The sequence below is a fragment of the Haliotis rubra genome, unplaced genomic scaffold, assembly GCF_003918875.1.
Source record: "Haliotis rubra isolate DU_JTF1 unplaced genomic scaffold, ASM391887v1 Scf204, whole genome shotgun sequence".
Lineage (NCBI taxonomy): Eukaryota > Metazoa > Mollusca > Gastropoda > Lepetellida > Haliotidae > Haliotis > Haliotis rubra.
The window spans coordinates 1,344,561-1,367,922 of NW_025766048.1; the positions used below are offsets into that span (position 1 = coordinate 1,344,561).

The window sequence follows — 23,362 nt, forward strand, 5'->3', positions numbered from 1 at the left end:
TTTCGAAGTGTCCAGCATGAACTTTTTCCAGTCATCCGCTGCCCCCTGCTCAAACCTCCAGACTCGGTAATCCTTACTGTTGTCAAAGCCATGTAACGGTCATCCCACTCGTTCGTTGTGAGGTGATGATACGACTTGTATCCCCATTCTTTCAACTTCTCGCTGGCTTCCATGAGGGGCATGTTGTGAACGATGGGGATACCCAACCCGTGGTTCGGGCCCGGCAAACGCCAATCCGTCTTCTTGTTCAGTTCGAATTCGTTGCAAATACGTTCGTAGGCCCGTCTATCGTACTGGTTGTTTACTGGGTTCCATGCCTTTTCCTGTGGGAGCGGGGGCGCTGATCTCTTTGAGGATACGCCTGACCTGGTAGTACACGTGGAACGTGAACACAGACTGACTCAGCGGTCCACGCCGAGTGTCGGTCAATGTCACGCCACACCCTGTTGTAACGCACCACAGGGCGAAGTTGAGTTGATTCTGCCAGAACTGCATCGGTTTGTTGAACCAAGCGTGAACTACCTTGGCGTCAGTCACCGAAAACTTATACCAGTCGAACACATCTATGAACTGGGCGTCGAAATACAACCCAGCAGCGACCACGATCTTCATGTGGGGGGAAATCTACGTCCAGTTTAGGATAAAACACACCAGGGGAGTACATTTTAAAACTATTATATAATGAGTTTATATACTCTAACATGTACATAACACTTCCAGGAATAACGAGCGGTGAGGCTGTTCAGCTGACGCACGCGATCGATAACACGTCGGGTCAACTCGAAGTAGCACTGTGCGATATCACCTACCTGCCGCGATGGACTAACATCAACGCCAACAACAATAAGCTGATCGTCGGTGGCGCTCGCAACCAGATAACTCACGGCTACTACAGCGTGTGCTCGCTAAGCGACGAGGTCTTCAAGCCCCTGGGAGCCGAACTCAAGATGGACGACTCAAACGGCACAGTGGTGTTAATCAACAACGGAAGAAACTCCTTGAGGCTCAGCCGACCATTTGCGAGGACACTCGGTATGCCACCTGACGAGATAAAACCAACGACTACCGCCACAGGCGCGAAGTCACCCGACCTAGCACCGTACCGATAGGTGTGCATTCATCTCAACCAGGTGAGCACAATGGACAACATTCAAGGTGGGCACCCTTCCACTATACTGAGAGCCGTACCGGTGAAAACGGAGAAATACAACGACGGTAGAACCGAGTCGTTTTCACCGCGGCAGTATAAGAGGTTAACCCAGGGCAACATCCCTGAGCTGATGATATCGGTGTTAGATGTAAATCATAATCCCGTGAATATAGGATACCTGAGCATAACGCTGCACATAAAATGACCAGCGCACAAGGCCCTGGAATGAAGTTGAAAAAATGCATCAATGTGGGGATCTCCGACCTCGGGGACACACGCGGATTCGACGACCCCGGAGTAGATGGTAAATTGTTCGCCTTACAACTGAAAAACAATATTTACAAACGTGTTGAAGTCCCCTCCAATGGTACTAGCAATCTAAGTGATATAGTAGATACCTCAAGAGCGGTCGTCAACACTAAGTACACCCTTGTCAACACCGGTGATGATAACTGGATAATATACCCATCGTTCAGGGGCAAACAGTTCGACTTAACCGATGTTGAGAGCACTACCGTCGCCCGAAACAAACCATATACGCTCGTCTTCACCGATGAAGACAAATGGGTGTTATTACCCGATAAAGACGACTGGTTTCTCAACATTAGGCTCGGTTCCCCCTACGTGTTCACGGATAACAAAGACAACTACCTAAACAAAGTCGTGAACAACGGAACCCTGCTAGTGGCTTACGTCCCGACTCAGAGACGTAGCGTAGTCATCAGCCCACTCGCCAGTATGGCAGCCCATATGCTATCGAGTAAAGTGGGCATGCTAAACGTGGTATTGCAGTTGGTGTCTGAATTCGAAGGCGTGGTCAACATCCTGGAGAGTCTACCGGCGAACTCAACACTGGTCATCCAAGTCTACCTAGGGGAACCATCGCGGAATGATGTCGAGATCGTGAAGGGGGTCAAACTTCGGTCGGGGAATCAACACCAGTATCACGTTTGCAACGTTTACGTGCGGGTGGGTGTCGACTCCAAAACCAGTCTGCAGGGCGTCACAGTGGTCGTGGAAGACACGATATCACTAACCAAGATATTCCTACCCGACAACATACACTTCATGGGGGTGAAGTGCACCCCTGAACTATTATCAGAAAACCAGTTGGAAATTATCTCGTAATAGTATTATAGCAATGACTAGGCACCACCCCAACGCTACTCTTAACGACTTAGGGGACACGGAGGGATTCGATCAGCCTGGTGAGGAAGACACCTTATACATCCTGCACTTCAAAGACAACGTCTATAGGCGGATGCCGTTATCAGATTTTAAAGAGCCTGAATGGTTAGTCAACTTAACCCTCACCTCACCTTATATCACCTTGGGAGTAAATAATGTTATCACCCATGTTAAGAACAACGGCGTGCTTCTAGGATCGTTTATTCCAGACTTTCCTTTACCAATCACGACATTACCGGACTTCTCGAGTAACATGTTATTTTCCAATAAGGAGGTAAAGACAAAGTTCTTTTATAGTAGTTACCGATTAGATAGAAGTGTCGCGGAAAACTACACATTAGTCATAGACGTCTATCTCAGAGATATAAGTTCGACTAGTAATTATATTCACATTATAGATGATATGGTGATACATTGGGAAGACAGGTGTAATAACCAACGTTGTCGTATTACTAAGGAAACGAACCTTTAGCTAGCCTTGATGGAGTTCATCTCCTTAATGGACTTAGATTTAAGACCCTGCTTTTTTACACGCACGCTAATCTAAGCATTATCAGCTTTAAGTACATTAATCGAAGGTTAAATGAAACCCAATTAAAATATCTTTTGTAATATATATTATAGGATGGGGCTGTACCCAGTCGTAGAGGAAGTAGCGAAGACCCTGGAAACCGTAGACGGGTTCCACTTGAGGCAGTTGTGTTATGTAAAACGCCAACCAGAACAAGATCAGATCACGACACGCGGACAGCACTATATAAGAAGTACCATAGAGCTTTCAATGCCGTGGACGGGACTGATACTGCCCTTATGACAACCAGCATGGGACTAGGGGCGGCAGGTGTTGGGTTGTTAGCTACCATCGTGGCTGCACCTGTAGTGCTAGGCATTGAAATAGCAGCTGGGGTGACAGGGGTGTTAGGGTTGGTGCTTAAGTTTGCATCACGCAGACTGCATCGTAAGGCGTTGAAACACGACGAGATCAGGGTTCTGGCCGAAGCAAAGCTGAACACGATAAGTGAGCGTATTTCCACGGCACTCACTGACAGTAAGATCTCGGAGGAGGAGTTTCGTTCAATCCTCTCTGAACTCACAAAATATGACAAAATGAAACAAGAGGTTCGATCCAAGTCTCGTAAGTCTGCTGCTATCAGCGAGGACGAGAAAAAAAAGTACATAGAACAGGGGATACAAAAAGCCCGGCAAGCCTTTATTACGAACACCAAGAGATCATAGGCGATTCACATTAAACTGTTTCATCGATGTCAACGTGACATAGTGCCACGTGTGGGCGGGAAATTAACGGGGGCTCAAAAGTAGTAGATACAATGGTAGCAAGAGCTAAGGGTCCGACCAAAGCCTTATTTGTGAAATAAGGCTTTGCAGAGGCTTTTGTTGGACTTGGTCCCGGACAATCATTGTATCTACTACTCAACTAGACGTAGGTTTTGATTCCAGTGCCCCGATTCCCCACTTTTCCTCCAATAATTGACTGACTAAAATTAACTCTTTATCGGAAATGTGATCGGAGAGGAAGTGGGTGTCATGAAGTTCATTATCTGAATCGCTACTTGAAAACAAATGGCATTGGTCGATATCAAAATTTGGGACCGCACTTTCGCCAGCGCCGTCAGAAAACAGAAGAGCTTCAAATTTTACTACAACCTCGTCAGCAAGTTCAGGCTTACTAGAAAATGTATTTTGCGTTAAAAACAGTTCGTCTTCACATCCGGACATCCTTCGCTAAACAAGGACACATGTGCCAGAAATTCTCAGACTCGATACAGGCATTTTATAACGATAGCCCTCCAATGTTAGTGCACGTGCATTTTCCAAGCGCCGTTTTAGCGATTGTAACAGCTACCGGGAACAGTAGTGAGATAGGGATGCTAGGGCGACATCGCTAAAATGTCAGTACAGTACAACTTTTATACAGACGAAATCAAAGACAGTATTGTTTTTAAAAAAATATCAAATGTCGGCATTTTAGTATATGCACATAATGACAAGTATCAATCGCCATACATCTGTGTTCATTGCTCATGTAATTGCGTGGACTATCATAACCTCCAATATTAGTGCACGGTTGCGACCAGTAAGATTTTGGTCAGAGCTCATATTGGACGGTACTTTGTTTTAAGTAGGAGAATGTCCTCAAACTCTCCATTAGCTGCGCATTCTTCTATACAGAATCGTCATCACCAACCCCGAACTCAAATGATCTGGAAGTGATGTCAAGTTTGATGGCATGTAGAATGACGTCACTCGTTGGTTGTAGACGCTTCATGGTTATCTTCACATAGCCATTGAAGGTGAAGGCCAACGGATCGCCTTCGCACATATTTGGTCTGATTTCCAGATCATAAAAGATGGGCTTGACCGTTTTCGGAAGAATTATAACATCTTCCTTTGCTTTGGCAGCGTTACATAGTCCGCCTGGAACATATAAAACACGATAAACCGTTGCTAGGGTTACAACCGAACCTCTGACACGTGGCCCATGGAGTTGCTACGATATGGTGCTGGCGTAGTGGTGAAATAGTTGACGGGGTCACCTCACGCCTTGTTTTGGACAATGTAATTATAGACAGGTGTCAGGCAGAAACATTGATGTCACTTAGTCTCATGCGGTTTACATTGCAACTTTATGGCTGTCAGTCAACCTCAGTTATTGAAAAATAGTTCAAACTAAAGATTAACTTGTCAATCTCAGTTACCGCTAAATAATGTTCACTCAACCTCACCACTGACACCTCAGACCTCTGTTATTATTGTTCGTTAGTTTACATTTGAACCTCGACACTGACACCTCAGACCTCTGATTGTTCGTTAGTTTACAGTTCAACCTCGACACTGACACCTCAGACCTCTGTGATTGTTCGTTAGTTTACAGTTCAACCTCGACACTGACACCTCAGAATCTGTGATTGTTCGTTAGTTCACAATTCAGCCTGCCATGTCAATCACAGGTAGTGCGAAAAGTAATTTCAGCCTCAAGATTGGCACATCAAACATCAGTTATTGTTAAATATATAGTTTAATTTCAACCATTCGACATGGCAGTCACAGTTAGTGCTAAACACTAATCATATAAGTCACATTGCAATTACAGATCTGAACAAGTGTAAACTTCGAATCCGATCCCACATAAAGAGAATCATGGCACGGCTAAGTGACGCAACTCTAAACAAGGCATGCAGACTAGACTGAAGGTGAGAGAAACCAGCCATATGCCAACACAAATATGTTAGCACGTGCAGCTTGGCGCATTTGATCTGTTATGCAGATTATAAAAACCGCGTGAGTGTGAAATAACATGTTGAAACGCAGTACGTACTTATTTGGTCAGACCTTGACACCATGTAGATTCTGTTGCTAAACTCAATATACAGTACAAGCTTTAGAAGCACCCAGTCTGGTGTTTTCTTTCCTACCTGAATTTCCTGTAGAAAACGTAGATTTTTAAATCAGTGATTACTTTATGTTTGCGGGTACTGTGTTAAGTGAATGTGTAAATGTTGTGAGTACTTAAGTAAGTGAGCAAACCATTGTCTTGAGTGAGTGAGTAATACTGTGTTTTAAGCAAGTGAGCAAATCATTGTCTTGAGTGAGTGAGTAATACTGCGATTTAAGTAAGTGAGCAAACCTGTGTCTTGAGTGAGTGAGTAATACTGTGTTTTAAGCAAGTGAGCAAATCATTGTCTTGAGTGAGTGAGTAATACTGTGATTTAAGTAAGTGAACAAACCATTGTCTTGAGTGAGTGAGTAATACTGTGATTTAAGTAAGTGAGCAAACCTATGTCTTAAGTGAATGAGTAATACTGTGTTTTAAGTAAGTGAACAAACCATTGTCTTGAGTCAGTGAGTACTGCAGTGTTTAAGAATTGAGCAATGTTGTGTTTAAGACGCCTGCAGGTAGGTGACACTGTAAGTGAGTAACACAGCTTCAGGTGAGAAATACTGGTTCCGCTACATGAGTTGTGCTGTGTTTTAAGTAAGTGAGTAACACAGCTTCAGGTGAGAAATACTGGTTCCGCTACATGAGTTGTGCTGTGTTTTAAGTAAGTGAGTAACACAGCTTCAGGTGAGAAATACTGGTTCCGCTGCATAAGTTGTGTGTGTTTTGCTAAAGTTTGAGTAACACAGCTTCAGGTGAGAGAAATACTGGTTCCGCTGCATGAGTTGTGCTGTGTTTTAAGTAAGTGAGCAATATAGCTTTGGAGAAGTGAAAAAGTTTTCAAAAGTGGGCATTGTAGCGTTTAGAAATCGAGTGAGTAATGTTAATATGAGTGATACTGTGTTTCAAGTGAGTAATATAGCGCTGAAGACGTCATTATGACTAATACAGGCAAAAGACATCAATTCCTTCACTAAACGCCTGTTTTACTCAATTTTCTTTAGTTTCAGAACGTATTATTTTAAGGTTGCAAGTTGCGATGACGCAAGCTTTCAACAGTGTTCGAGTTTTACTACGTCGTGATTCAACACACAATATCACAACTACGCCACAATAAGACACATTTGTATTTACATCATGTTGAAAGGGTCATTTCAAACCTTTCTAGATGCTGTGCACATTGAACACCAAATATCGCGATAAATTTAAAGCTAAACAAAATAATGTTACATAAAGTTTGTGAACGGAAATAAGAGAACTTTTTATTGTTTCTTCAGATTTGGATTTGAGTTCAGAGAGAGTTGTCAAACACACATAACAAGGTATTACAAGGTTTGTCGGTACAGAAAGAATAGGGAATCAGTTTTCCATATTTCATAATAAAGATAAAAGACACAACCTTAGCTGAGCAGTCAACTAACGCGGTGGACGGTTGTAAGGTGTTGTATGCATTAATGTCACGATAGAACATTGGTTTTTGTTATTGTATACGACGTTCATGTATTAGACAAGAGTCAACTAACGCTGCTGACGGTTGTAAGGTGTTGTATGCATTAATGTCACGATAGAACATTGGTTATTGTATACGACGTTCATGTATTAGACAAGAGTCAACTAACGCGGTGGACGGTTGTAAGGTGTTGTATGCATTAATGTCACGATAGAACATTGGTTATTGTATAGGACGTTCATGTATTAGACAAGAGTCAACTAACGCGGTGGACGGTTGTAAGGTGTTGTATGTATTTGTGTCACGATAGAACATTTGTTATTGTATAGGACGTTCATGTATTTTATAACAGTATTTCTCATACCATAGGAAGTCACGGCATCAGAACTGACTTCATTCTCCACTTGGGGGCGGTGGGGTAGCCTAGTGGTTAAAGTGTTCGCCCATCACACGAAAGACCCGGGTTTGATCCCCCCCATTTGCACAACATGTGAAACCCATTTCTGGTATCCCCTGCCCTGATATTGCTGAAATGTTTCTAAAAGCGGCGTAAAACCATACTCACGCATTCATTCATTCTCCATTTCATACGCAATACACAGTGATTGTTAGTGAATTTACAGTTCAGCCACAAGACTGATATATCAGTCATAGTTAGTGCTAAACACAATCTCAACCTCATGACTGGCACGTCAGACCTCAGTTTATTGCTTAACAGTTTATATTTCAACCGTTTACAGTTAGTGCTAAACACTTGTCATATAACTCATACCGAAATTACCGGTCTGAATAAGTGTAAATTTGGAGTCGGACCTCCCGAACACAACAAGCATGGTACGGCTAGGCGACGCAGCTCTAAATAGCACATGAAGGCGGGGCTTCCAAAGCTCAAGTAGAGAAACGGGCGATTTGCCAACACAATTATATTACCACGTATCGCTTGTCCCATGTTATCTATTATGCAGACTTAAAAAACAGCGTTAGTGCGCAATAACATGTTGTTGTTGAAACGCAGTACGTATTTATCTCGTGTGACCTTGACACCATGTAGATTCTGTTGCTCAATTTAGATTACAGAACACGCTCTAGAGTAAGTGTGTGATGTTTCAAATATGTAAGTATTGCAGACGTGAGTGAGTGAGTGAGTGGGAGGGCGGGTGAGTGAGTGAGTGACACTGTGTTGGAACTTTGTAATGCTGTGTTTAATAAGAAAATGAACAATGCAGCGTTGTATGAGTGAGTGACACTGTGTTGGAACTTAGTAATTATGTGTTTCATAAGTAAGTGAACAATGCAGCGTTGTGTGAGTGAGTGACACTATGATGGAACAGAGTAATTATGTGTTTCATAAGTAAGTGAACAATGCAGTGTTGAGTGAGTGAGTGACACTATGATGGAACGTAGTAATTATGTGTTTCATAAGTAAATGAACAATGCAGCGTTGAGTGAGTGAGTGATTGACACTATGATGGAACTTATTAATTATGTGTTTCATAAGTAAGTGAACAATGCAGCGTTGTGTGAGTGAGTGACACTATGATGGAACATAGTAATTATGTGTTTCATAAGTAAGTGAACAATGCAGCATTGTGTGAGTGAGTGACACTATGATGGAACATAGTAATTATGTGTTTCATAAGTAAGTAAACAATGCAGCGTTGTGTGAGTGAGTGACACTATGTTTGAACGTAGTAATTATGTGTTTCATAAGTAAGTGAACAATGCAGTGTTAGATAAAATGTGAGAGTAATCCAGTCTGTTTCATCAAGTGAATAATGCAGTATTCCAGAAGTGAGTGAGTAAAGCAGCATATAAGGAGTGAGTGAGTGAGTGATACTGTGTGGTAAGTAAAGTAATACAGATTTAAGTAATTGAGTAATGCAGCGCTAAAGCAGTGATCGAGTGATATTGTGTTGCCGTTTGTGTGTCATGTAGCATTAAAGAAGCGATCGAGTGATATTGTGTTGAGGTTAGTGTGTAATGCAGCATTAACCCCCTGGATGCCGAGGTTTTTTCGAGCGCACATTTTCCAAAGGTTTGAAAAGTGAACGTTGTGCGAGAATTGCGCTCATGTGGTCCATCAAGGAAACACAAGTATATTGTAAGCCATTGCCTTCAACATGATCAACAGTTTCCAATACATATCTGCAGCCTGTCTGTTTCCTGGTGCCCACAACACCTGACACTGTTGAAGCAATGGATACTCCGGATGGTCGGTTGCTATCAGATTACCAGTACCAGATTCTAAGAATTGAACAGCAGAAACCAGTTCGACCATACCCATGCTCACTGATCGTTCCTGCTGTCAAAGTCAACTGCCTACATGTACACGCAACCATGTCAGTCAGACCATACCCACCTTCCCTGATCAGGTCAACAGTCTACACACAACCATGTCAGTTCGACCATAACCACCTTCCCTAATCAGGACAACAGTCTACATGTACATACAACCATATCAGTTGGACCATACCCACCTTCCCTGATCTGGTCAACAGTCTACATGTACACACAACCATATCAGGTGGACCATACCCACGTTCACTGATCAGGTCAACAGTCAACATGTACACGCATCCATGTCAGTTGGACCATACCCACCTTCCCTGATCAGGTCAACAGTCTACACACAACCATGTCAGTTCGACCATACCCACCTTCCCTGATCAGGTCAACAGTCTACATGTACACGCATCCATGTCAGTTGGACCATACCCACGTTCACTGCTCAGGTCAACAGTCTACATGTACACACAACCATGTCAGTTGGACCATATCCACGCTCACTGATCAGGTCAACAGTCTACATGTACACACAACCATGTCAGTTCTACCATACCGACGTTCACACATCTCTACAAAGGAAAGACAATGGTAGTGGCTGTAGAATATCAGTAGGATTACAGGACATAAGCATAAGCAGAGACACCATACAGGTGTATGAGGATCACAAAGGAAACACAATGATAGTGGCCGTAGAATATCAGCAGGATTAGAGGACATAAGCAGAGACACCATACAGGTGTATGAGGATCACAAAGGAAACACAATGGTAGTGGCTGTAGAAACATTATGGACATAAGTGGCTGTAGGTGAATATCAGCAATGGATTAGAGGAATATCATCAGGAAGCAGGACATTAGAGACACCATACAGGTGTATGAGGATCACAAAGGAAACACAATGGTAGTGGCTGTAGAATATCAGCAGGATTACAGGACATTAGCAGAGACACCATACAGGTGTATGAGGATCACAAAGGAAACACAATGGTAGTGGCTGTAGAATATCAGCAGTATTACAGGACATAAGCAGAGACACCATACAGGTGTATGAGGATCACAAAAGTACTTTATGTCCCGGGCAGTAAGAAACCCGATCAATAAATGGTATGATTGAATACATGGAATCTTATCAGATTCCCGACCTTAGATGTTATAAGGCTCTTGATGTAGTAGAATATGTGCCCTTTGTGTTGATTTAGATATATACGATCAAGTCTGTAAGGAAATGTTTCCAAGCTCCTTCTTCCATATTACAACACGATGTCGTTTGTCAAACCCAGTTTTCATATTTAATTTCTATCCTGACATATTAGCACTTGTAAGAAGGAATGAGAAAGTACAGCGACATTAAGACAGCATATACTGATTGTATTCTGGTTCAATGGGCAGATAACATAAGGCTGACAAAGGATGGATCAGAAAGATACTTCCACGCAGCGATGGATACACTAATGATTTACTAGATTAAAGATCAGCACAGTTAAAACTAAATTAAGCTGGACTAGACCCAAGAAGAGATACTACGTTGAACTCTGTATCGAATAATTCTTGCAGCTTCATGTGACCACAGATCTATCTGGGATAGACTTTGACACTAACTCCAGGATATGAGTAGCTAGGATTTGATAGATAATTCTTAAAAAATCGAATACAGAAATGCAATCCCAACGAATGCTGATGTCAAAAGTCAAAAGTCAGAAATTAAGCTTTGCCCTTGCCCTCTGTAACTGTAGCTTTACATAACGGAAACGCGGGAATAGTACGGTGTAGTTTGAAGTGAAAACTGTGTAGATCTAATATATACATATGCAATAATTATTAGTGGTATTATATAGTTTAGTGTTCGAATACAGATTTGAAATTTCTAAACATGTATAAATTGTATAAAGTGTACATACCGTGTTACTATTCTTACCGCCATCACTCTAATGTCTTGGCAGTCTGACAAGAACTACGTCATACATGCATTCCGATGCCAGTCTGGTAAAACCCATCTGTCTCCTAGCCAAGAGTTATCAGAGAAAAAACTATCCCAACAGCTCCAGCGTTTTCATTTTACATTTCAGAGATACTCGGGCATATCCGAATATGTTCCATAGTAGACCAGAGGAAGACATGCCCAAAACTGACGCACCAGTGACAAACATGGTGTCAGATGTAATCTCCTATTTTGACTTGTCCCAAAACTTCCCGATCTCTTCTCAGCTGGACAACTGACTTGCCCCTGCCTGTGTTTATGACGAATGCCACCGATGGGACAGGATGCATTCACCTTCTCGTGAACACGGTTTGATAGTGATTCCTAAACACGCGCTCATGATGCAGTGACTCATGCAGTCGACCCTGCTCTTGGCAGAAATATCTCGTGGATGTGGATGTTTTGTTGCTTGTATTGAAGACCGTTAATGGTATTTCACCGGGTGTTTCATGACGCCAGGTCTGTGCCCCCAGTTATGTTATTTGCATTACTTGTAAAGTTATAATGGTTTCATCTCCAAATATGTCTCATGAATGTAAATATAAGCTGATAATTGTACAAGACGATCAATATGAGTCTGAAATATACTGTCCCAGTCTCGTCTTCTGAACTGAGGTACTGTTTTCACCAAGCTAGGTTTGCCTGGAGGTAACGTGGACGCAACATCGCTCGTATCTCTGCATGTAGGTGCCAGGTGTTGTGTTCCGTCAACCGCCAGTGTGGCTGTCTTGTTGTATTCCGACGTCGACAATGGCTCCGGTTCTAGTATTTCCATGCTGTAGATAATGTCTCCAGAGATGATGCTGTATTTTGATGACCAAACTAGGTCGGACAACAGCTTCATCATTCCAGGAGGCAACACACCCATGGTACTGAGAACATTGTCTGTAAGCAAGCCGCTGCTTTGCTTAAACATTGTTTTTGCTATTGAAGAGCACCTGATACCTGAACAATGTCTGTCTGCACTTTACATATATTAAAAGATGTAATAGACACCAGGCACACTGTAATTTGATACGCAACATGTGTAATCTAACTGAAGATACACGATAGATCCTTTAAAGTAACGCCTGGCATGTATACTGTAATGTGAATGAGTGAGTGAATATGGTTTAACGCCGCCTTCAGCAATATCCCATCAATATCAAGTCAGGGGACGCCAGAAATCGGCTACAAACATTGTACCCATGTGGGGAATCGAACCTTCAGCGTGACGAGTAGAAGCTTTAACCATTAGGCTACCCTACAGCCCCTGTAATGTAATGGGCTTCAAGCATTGTACCCATGTGGGGAATCGAACCTTCAGCGTGACGAGTAGAAGCTTTAACCATTAGGCTACCTTACAGCCCCTGTAATGTAATGGGCTTCAAACATTGTACCCATGTGGGGAATCGAACCTTCAGCGTGACGAGTAGAAGCTTTAACCATATGGCTACCCTACAGTCCTTGTAATGTAATGGGCTTCAAACATTGTACCCATGTGGGGAATCGAACCTTCAGCGTGACGAGTAGAAGCTTTAACCATTAGGCTACCCTACAACCCCTGTAATGTAATGGGCTTCAAGCATTGTACCCATGTGGGGAATCGAACCTTCAGCGTGACGAGTAGAAGCTTTAACCATTAGGCTACCCTACAGCCCCTGTAATGTAATGGGCTTCAAGCATTGTACCCATGTGGGGAATCGAACCTTCAGCGTGACGAGTAGAAGCTTTAACCATTAGGCTACCCTACAGCCCCTGTAATGTAATGCATGCAGTGTATATCCTGGACAGTAATACATAAAGGACACTGTATGTATTATCAGGGAGACTATATAAGATTATCCCTGGTATTATACAATAAACCTAGGAGGTGTTTTATTTGGGGTTCAACTACAGGTACATGCACCAATATCTGTTTTGTTGGGTTGAGTCTCATCCGGCAACGGAACCCACACTCTCAGAGCCAGGCACCTAATCGCCAGCACACAAAGTCAGCCGTCTAACCCATTCAGCCACCGCAGCCTCCACAACAATGAAAGTCGCACAACCGTTACTCTAAACCACCGACTTTGTGCAACCCTTTCATAAGTGAAAATTGTCGCGACCGAAAGCTATCGATACACTTAGTGTAGCCTTATGTCGACTCAATCCAACAAAAGTACTAGAATCTGTTCTTCACCGAGAAGGTGTAATCACATGCGTGACAATATATTTGACGTTACTTTAAAAGTGACAATACACCGAGCAGTGTTGTGTTTGCTGGGTACATGGCACTGGATATCCATCTCAGGTAGGTATCCGCCATATCAGTTGTTATGATGTCACGTGTACGCACACTACTGGTGGAGCATGTGGTTCCCCGAGCTGGCATTCTGCCAAACACTTGAGTCGGGCTATATATTAAAGCCGTTTACCCGGCGGCGAGGCAGTCGTCTTCCTAGCTGCGTTCTGCACACTTGCACGATGGAGGTATCAGCTGTCATATACTTCAGTCTGCTGTTGTGTGCTGTCAGCATAGTACAGGCTGCTCCCAGGATTGGTACATTGGCTAAACGGGTGAGATTGATGGAGAGGGCGATTAACGTATGGAAACGTTCAGCTGTTGATAGCGAGACTAAAATGTTGGAGAAATTTGAAGAGTTGGAGTTGACACTGAAAGAAGAACTGACCAGAACATACGTTCCTCCCTTGATAAAGAGTCTCGTCAAACAAGCCATGACCGACATCCTGAGAGAAGACTTTATCGGTAATATAATCAGCACATTAGTCCTTGATGAAGTCCACAGCCTCAAAGCAAAAGTGCAATTCACGAAGACACAACTTAAAGTACAGGCACAACAGCTGCGACATGTTGAACAGGAGAGAGAAACTTACAGAAAGAGTGTTCGAAAAACACGTCGCAGATTGACCAAAGATATCCGTGATTTACAGCTGCAGCTGAATGAGACGGCAGCTGCCCTGCGTGATGCCAGGACCACGACGTATCCCTTAACGACAGCAGGTGAGAGCTTTAGCAAAGTTTAGTCGCTTAATTAACGTTCTCTCTTGATTACAACCGAAAGATGGGAGAATAACATTATCATTTCGTTATAATTTACCCAATGCTTTTACAGTCATACTGCATACGTACTAAGTATGTGTCTTCTGCTTTTGAAACAATTTTAGTGTTTTTAGTGGAAACCTTTCATTTCCGAATATGCCAGTGTTTCAAATGCTTATTGACCAATCAATTTGTGTGCACACATTTCAGGACATGTCAGCATAGGGTTCACATAACATGTCAACATCGGGTTTATTGAGTATGGCAACATATTTACTGTTCATGCGCATTGTTTGATGGGCATGAAAATATAATGTTGATTGGACATATAGTTTATTGGGTATGTGTACATTTATTGGGTATCTCAACCGAGACTGTATTGAGCATTTGAATATAAGCTTACGTGGACATGCCAGTGGTGCATGTCCTGCATAGAGTTTATTGGGCATGTCGAAAAGGGGACAAGGTATGGCTTGAAGGGCATGTAAACGTTGGGTAAACAGGTGATGCCAACATATGGCTAACAAGGCAGGTAAACGTTGCGTTAAGATGTGATGCCAGCATAGCGTTTACAAGGCATGTACACGCTGGGTTGACAGGTGATGCCAACATAGGGCTTACAAGGCATGTAAACGCTTGGTTAACAGGTGATGCCAGCATAGGGCTTACAAGGCAGGTAAACGCTTGGTTAACAGGTGATGCCAGCATAGGGCTTACAAGGCAGGTAAACGCTTGGTTAACAGGTGATGCCAGCATAGGGCTTACAAGGCAGGTAAACGCTTGGTTAACAGGTGATGCCAGCATAGGGCTTACAAGGCAGGTAAACGTTGGGTTAACAGGTGATGCCAACATAGGGCTTACAAGGCATGTAAACGTTGGGTTACCAGGTGATGCCAGCATAGGGCTTACAAGGCAGGTAAACGTTGGGTTTACAGGTGATGCCAACATAGGGCTTACAAGGCAGGTAAACGTTGGGTTAACAGGTGATGCCAACATAGGGCTTACAAGGCATGTAAACGTTGGGTTAACAGGTGATGCCAGCATAGGGCTTACAAGGCAGGTAAACGTTGGGTTATCAAGTTATGCAAACAGAGGACTTACAAGGCCTGTAAACGTTGGTTTACTAGGTGATGCCTACATAGCCTCTGCTTTCAGCAGGGATTTCATATACATGTAGGTATGGACGGGGGTTTGTAGCTTGTATTTACAAGGCATGTAAACGCTTGGTTAACAGGTGATGCAAACACAAGGCCTACAATACACATCGATTTAGAGATTTCCATGTATCTTTTGTATCTGGGACACACAGGGAAGTTTCTGTTTTTGTGATTCTGTATGTAATTTGTGATTCTGTATGTAACCTGATACAGCGTCTCCGAACTGGCACAGGCAGACCCAGCGTACACAAGCCCTGTAAAGACCGGTACTTGTACTTTGCATCTCAGGAATCCCTCCCTGCCAGTGACATCACACACGACAGGTGAATTAGGGCACATGGTCAGTCGACAGACAGGGGATTCTCTGCTGAAGGAGCAAGAACTCCCACACCGTACCTTGTTATATGATACCTCAAATCAACTATTGGGCAATACTGAAAAATAGATTTTACGTCTCTTCAAGATCATTTCACAATATGTCTGATGTCTGTTTGAGAGGCTAAGTGAGTGAGTGACTTCAGTTTTACGCTGCACTCAGCAATATTACAGAATTATGGCGACCGTCTGTAAATAATTGAGTGTCAACCAGACAATCCAGTGATCAACAGAATGAACTTCGATCTACGCAATTGGGATACGATGACATGTGTCAACCAAGTCAGCCAGCCTGACCACCAGGTCCCGTTATTCGCCTCTTACGTCAAGCATGGATTCCCCGATTCCACTGATCATCGGAACCTCATCTAAAGCCCATCTGATCCACATTTTGCGAACATTTCAGCGTTCCGATGAGTTCCGATTAAAATTCACCCCCCATATCCATTTTTGGGGGTCCCCTTTTTCTGTAAAATCCGATAGAGATCCATCACTGATCGGGTTAATCGGACGAAAGACTGGTAGCGGCCCGATGTCCATCCGCCATATTCATCGGCGGTGTACGGCTGATCCGACTGCGGTTGTATTTTATTTTGGAGGTGACCTGACTCTAATCTGACACTTTCAACACTCTCCCGACACCAATCCCACAAATTGGTTACTATTCGTAGGGTACTCGGGCACAGGTGGGATATGTGGCCAAATCGGCAGTCGAGTATAAAAGTGGCCTGCACCTCCTGACATGGCAACGTAATGTTTACTGGTCATGTTAACACGGGGTTCACAGGACATTTGTTGCTTCTTGTGCCCCTTATCCACATTTTTGTTAGCACATCGTAACGTAGAGAACTAAATCAGTCAAACAAGACAGTTAAGATCAGTGAATAACTGAGACAGCACACTGAAACACACTGGATATGAGTTACAATCATAAACATGTGCCGTCGTCTTTGTCGGTTTAGCCTTACAGTGCTCCAGTAAGATCCAGGGCCCCGCCCCTCTAATGCAGCTCGAACTGCCCCAACGCTGACCCACCACCACCCAGGACTCGAACTCGGTTCATCAGGCTGGCTCATCATTACAATGAAATAGCCACACTTCCCGCTGTCCCCCCTCGACCTATGTACAAATCCAGTAATGAGGCTATATATGTGGGGCAAGCGTTACATATCTCATCTTATTATATACCCATGGACAAATCCAGGAATGAGGTTATATATGTGGGGCAAACGCTGCATATCTCATCTTATTATATATCCATGTACAACCCCAGACTCAATAATCATTGCGTGAAATTAACAGGGAACTGACTAAAACCATGGTATTCTGAATAGGCGGACGTGTTATGGATACTGTATATGAACATAAATTTCTCGGTATATATTTCACACGTGGACTGAGTTGAGGAATACATGCAGTCTACACTTAAAATAAACTCAGAAGACCACACATTGTCTTTCAAGGCTATTTTTAGTGTTTTAAACTCAGTGTAAGAACGACAATGGTCTTGTTTGACAGAATGATCACAGCTATTTAGATCTAAGCCTCTGGAGCCTTATGATATCCACATATGCATTGAAATGGACATTTATGTATGTTTTTTGTAAACAAATATTAGAAGTTTGGATACAAACAGTCAGTGAATTAGGGAAATAATACAGCACCACAAACTTTAAAAATACGTCATAATACCCTTTTTATACAATTCGTGTCCATGTCATGGCACAGTTAACACGAAGTGTGTTGTTATATGTTACTTTCATCTGATAAAACCGGAGGCCAAACTTCGGTTGGATAGAAATATTTCCATACTGAGTTGTTGATCAGGTTTCCGTTCCACTAACCGATCTTAGCTCTACGCCAATCGTAAACCCTAAAATCCCTATTCGGAGCAACTTGGAATAGCTAAAATCAATCATAGAGAAACCAAAGTGGTGGCTTTCATAGTCTATATAAAGAAGAAGAAAAGCGAGCATTTCACCGTGAGCGTCCCCTAATTCTTTACTTACCATGAAATGAATTTGTTAATTCTGTGATGTAAACAAACACTGCACTGAAGCCTTACAAATGTCAGGCCAGTCTGACCACTGTCGTCATGGGAACACAGCCGAGGGTGTCGGTGTAATGCACTTGTACAACAATATTACAACGTCATGGTTAAGAATAGGGACGGTCCGTGAAGTGAACAATTTTCTGAAACAAAAAGATACAAATATGTTTGATTTCACGTGCGCTTATTTGGTAGGGGATTCTAAATTTTAAGGCAGGCCGCGTGTTTTTCAAGACCACTGACTTGACTACATTCTAGATACGTTATCAGATGATATGCTTGTGGCGAGGTAGAGGCTAGTCTGTCGTACAGACTCTGAAGCAAATATATCCAAGAAAGCCAACGCATGTCTAGAAAATCGGGCAAGTCTAGATTTCCTCAGCTTCAGGTCTGAAAATGAAGAAAGTCTCAGCGCTCCTTTTCATTAGATCTATATTTCACTTATGTTTTACTATGAACATTTTTCAGTAAAGTATGTTCATTTCAGAGACTAGTTGTGAGTCTAGGTAGAGGCGTTCAGCCGCACTTGCCCCTGAAACCAAGGTGCTCACTACCCTAATATTTTCCTCGAGGTTTTTTCTCCACGTTTACACTTGGTTCCAAAACTACTTCCACGCATTTCTCTATCTCTCGCACGAAAGAGTCTCGATCTAAGCTTGGATCGGATCGTAAGATCGGTTAGTGGAACGGGTGTATGTAACTTGTAGCTAAGTGGATTGTAAAATTGGTGTAACTTGCTAAGATTGATCTCAGATAAGATCGGTTAGGGGAACGGCACCCAGTACAAGCAGTCAAGCGCCAAACGTTGCCATGCTCCTAACCTGAAACGTCATAATGACGTCATAGCTGGCAGGTTTGCGGCCGTGGTTTCGCCAGTCAAGGCATTTTATAACTAGCAGTGAGATGTGTGGCTCGTGTCAGGACGTACGTTATTGGTGGGTAAGTTCTCAGTTTCTACTTTTAAACTGATTTAGGAAATTAGACGAAATAGTGTAAATCTATATTGTACAACTGCTGTAAAGCAGTATGAAGGTTACAGGAGTTTTTAAGTTTCATCCTTTGAACTGATAACATTTACAACAGTCACGGAAGATTTTATGAGATTATTTTAAATCTCTCCAGTCAAGTAACGGATGTGTTTCATGTGCATATTCGGACACTTGACGTCATTTCCATAGACTTACATGATAGTTCAGTTTATCATCCAAAACTGTGTTCCACAGGAGATATCGCTTGTGTGAGATCATATGATATCTCCTAGGAGATATCGTTTTGACAGTAGATTTTGTACAGTGCCCTGACAATGCTATGACGTCATCAACTTGATGACGTCACAATGCTATGACATCGCTGTACAGCAAGTCTAATGGTAGTACAGTGTTGAGAGATGTACATTTTTCATTGAAAACTAATGAAGAATGATTTTTGATGATAAACAGAATCTCACCCTCGTGTCTACTGATATCAATTATATCAACACTCGTTGATCAAAGTGAAAATATCCTCGGCAAGCCTCGGATATTTGTAACTTTATCAACTCGTGTTGATATAATTGATATCAGTAGACACTTGGGTGAGATTCTCTATGTAGCATAAATAATTTTCATGAGGTGAGTTTAGGATAGATTTTTCTCAAATTTGACAGAAAAATTTGAAATCATCTCTGCTCTTCGCTCATAATTTCAGTTCAATTCTCCCGACCACTATGTAACTAATGACATCACATTTATCAACTTACTTATAGTTTCACAATGCACAATCCCATAGGCCGCCATGTTAAAGGAAATCACGGCACTGTACACGTGTTGATTAAATTGTTGTCATTCGATAAATAAGCAATGGAAAATTAAACAGATATTATGTGATTGTAGGTAAGATGATTCCTCACAAATGTGCAAAATTTGACTTGGATCATACAGAAATTAAATTCACGAAAACTCTTTATGCTACATTAAATTAACATGTTTACAAGCCTATGGAAGTTACGTCAAGTGTCCGAATATAACTGGCCCGGGTCTATATCTTGTGTTCTGTGTCGATGAATTACTGCATTGCATTGAAATACAGTCATTGGACATAAGTATTCGTCATTGTGCATAATTTCTATAGACTTAATTGTTAATTTGGTGCTGTTAGAAACATCATCTTGAATTTATTTGTCGTTTGATCTTGTTCATATTTAACACGTGTCATGAATCATCTCAGCTGCAAAGACATAATTTCCGTTCTATTTTCCATTCAGTATTTCAAGAATGACTGCACTTTGATAGATGCGTGTCACATGGTTAAGACAATTTTTAACATGGCAGTCTATGGGGAAAGAATACACAAGGTTGTATATATATGTTGCTCATGTAACTACAATGCGGAAAATACTTGAAGGAACATTACATGGAAATTATGTATCTGTGACCAAGATGATTTCCTAACAACCTGCAAAATTTGACAACCAAATAACGAAAACCGAATTAATGAAAATTATTACAGCTACACTAAATAACATGCAAGTCTATGAGAATTTTGCCGCCTGACGAATACTTATGTCCTATGAGTATACATCCCCCCTGACAGTATCAGCTGAATGTTTACATTGAAGGCCTGTAGCTTAGCTCTTTTAACACTGAAACCTTTATGTGGAACACATGTATTTCTGCAAAACCTTTAAAATATGCAGTAGAAAGTAGATCATGGAAAGGCAACTATGCTTTTTTCTCCTTATTTCTAATATTGAAACAGACGGGGAATGTTAATCACTCGTACAGCCGACATTTCGATCTTTACCACCTCACACTGCCACGTGTTTGTACACTTGTTGTATATCAAAGCACGCTGCTTCCAACAACAAGTACGGTTGTGTCAGCTACAGTTTCCGCCTCAGTTAACAGTTGTGTGAGAATTGCACTGCCGGCATAGCTCGATATGCTGACATTTTGTAAATGCTTCACAGAGTTCGCCTGACACTGAATTACAACTGTGTTGCACAAACACCGAGGAAAGTTGCCATGCTGCCCTACACATTGCGTGATAAACAGTAAACACTGAAGTTTTAATCTGATTCACATTAGAATTTACGGAATTGCCTAAAATACCATGTACACTAAACAGGGAGGGTGGGGTTGGGACATAATGGAAAGGCATTTTGAATTCCAGTCACAATTAATGAAGTCAGACTAAGCAGGTGGTGATTCCATAAAGAGGAATTATGAGTAGGTATAAGTGCAGATGTTTTTGTTTCTTTATCTACTTTTACTTTCAGTGTAATAATGTGAATAATGATGTATGTTTATACATGAAGTCCCAGTAGAATATACTCGCTCCTAACCTAGCCCCAACCCTGGGGGCGAACAGATTCTTTAGTTTCACCGTTAATGTTTATATTTCAAAACAAAAAAACCCAATCTATTCAGTTACAGCATTTCAGCAAAGAGGAGCATTTCAGCTGTTAACACAGTCAGCGCACAGCTTATTACATTTTCAGATTCAAACTGTAAAAATAAATCTAGGAAGTGTTCTTTTTTTTCCCGCAGAGACACGCAGTCTTTTATGAACAGGTATCTCAATCTAATCAAACCACATATTAACATTTAATACCTCTGCTATAACAGATGTATTTTGAATTTATTCATACATACTATTGAAAGGCAAAACATTTGTGGGAAGCGAAAACTGAGACCAGTAGTTATAATGCTTATGTGCTATGTATAGTTTTCTGACTAAAATATTCCCTGTTTCAGCCTCCACTGACCCGAGCCCGAGCAACACGGCTTCACTAGCGCCAGTGACGACACAGGACTCTGATCTACACGGTAGGTTAGAAAACCCAGCTGGCAGGAAGCTCAGTCCTTAATTTTTCTTCCATTTAACACGCTGATGTATATACCTGTGGAGAATCTGACTTGAGGGATGAGTCTCACCTATTATATCGATCGACGTTCATGGTGTCAAACACAGGATTTCAAACTGTAAAAGCTAAATTTAGGAAGGGTTACTTTTTTCCTGCATAGACACGCGGTCTCGATGAAGAGTTATCTAAATCAAATTGAACCATATATATTTAATACTTCTTCCATAAAAGATGTATTTGGAATTAAATCATACATAATATTGAATGGCAAAACATATGTGGAAAGGCGAAAACAGAGGCTAGTAGTTATATAGTTTTGTGAACAACATATTCCCCGTTTCAGCCTCGACTGACCCGAGCCCGAACACCACGGTTCCACCAACGCCAGTGACGACACAAGACCCTGATCCACACGGTAGGTGGGAAAACCCAGCAGGCAGCCTTATATCTTATTGCCCTAATAAATACCAAACAACATTTGTACTGACATTATCAACTTGTAAAGTTCAACAAACATCATCACTCTCCAGCCGTGCACAAAATATTGCTACAACTTCGGGCTCTAACAGAAAGTTCTGTGTTAAACCCACCATCGTTTATCCCAGAAACCACATGTTGACATTCCCGCCATGTTGTATTGTTGTCAGCCATGATGGAATTGTTTAAACGATGTAGCAATGTCCGAGTCACATATCAACATGATGAAGACATTGTAGATGTGTGACACAGATGTCTGATGTTTACTTTGTGTTGCAGCGACCCATCACCAGCAGCAGGCCGCCGCCTCTACTCCGCCAGCGAGGACGGTAACCTGAGACAGTGAAGCGGATCCTGGCAGCGGGTCACGTGGACATCAACACGAGAGGAGGAGGAGACAGCAGGACACCGGTGATGGCAGCAGTGTGGGGACACAGTGATGTGGTGGAGTTCCTGGTGGGTAGAGGGCTGATGTGTCGCTGGTGGACAGTGTCGGTAACAACGTCCTTCACTTCGCCTGTTGGGGTGGAGACCTGGAGACGGTGAAGCTGATCGTGTCCAGGAACGTGCTGGACATCAACGCCAGGAACATCCACGGGCAGACAGCGGCCGACCTGGCGAGACTCCCGGGACATCAGCGAGTGGTGGAGTTCCTGGAGTCACGTGGTGGACACTGAAGTCGGTGTCGGTGTGGACGGAGACGGGGCACATGTCGTTGCTGACACTGACGTGGTGTGCGGCGTTCAGTCTTGTTCACGATTTTTTCTTCCTGAATATAAATAAAACTTGTTAAATGTATTTTCAGACATTTTGTCTTTTGTTGTGTTTGTAGCCTCGCAGGATCAGGTAAGAAAGTTGTGAAGTGAGTGTAAATATAAACGGTGAGTGATTGTACGTAAACGTCGCCCGTCTTAACATGTTTCTGTGTTAATTTTGTTCTGAGAATATCGCGAATTGTGAAACCGACAACAACAAACTGTTTGTTTACA

At 42.4% G+C, this 23,362-nt stretch overlaps 1 protein-coding gene across 11 annotated transcripts in view; it reads left to right on the plus strand.

The window, feature by feature from the left end:
• The first annotated feature begins 13,838 nt into the window (after positions 1–13,838).
• LOC124275922 (ankyrin repeat domain-containing protein 2-like) overlaps positions 13,839–23,362 on the plus strand; it is a 74,965-nt gene continuing 65,441 nt past the window's right edge. For 3 of the 11 annotated variants that reach the window (XM_046711621.1, XM_046711613.1, XM_046711617.1), the window contains exons 1-3: positions 13,840–14,431; positions 21,787–21,858; positions 22,240–22,311. In XM_046711621.1, coding sequence (XP_046567577.1) covers positions 13,894–14,431; positions 21,787–21,858; positions 22,240–22,311 — 682 coding nt within the window. In that variant the 5' untranslated portion in view covers positions 13,840–13,893. Of the gene's footprint in view, positions 14,432–21,786; positions 21,859–22,239; positions 22,312–23,362 lie in introns of all 11 variants that reach the window. The other 8 variants (XM_046711611.1, XM_046711620.1, XM_046711612.1 and 5 more) reach the window with 6 other exon arrangements.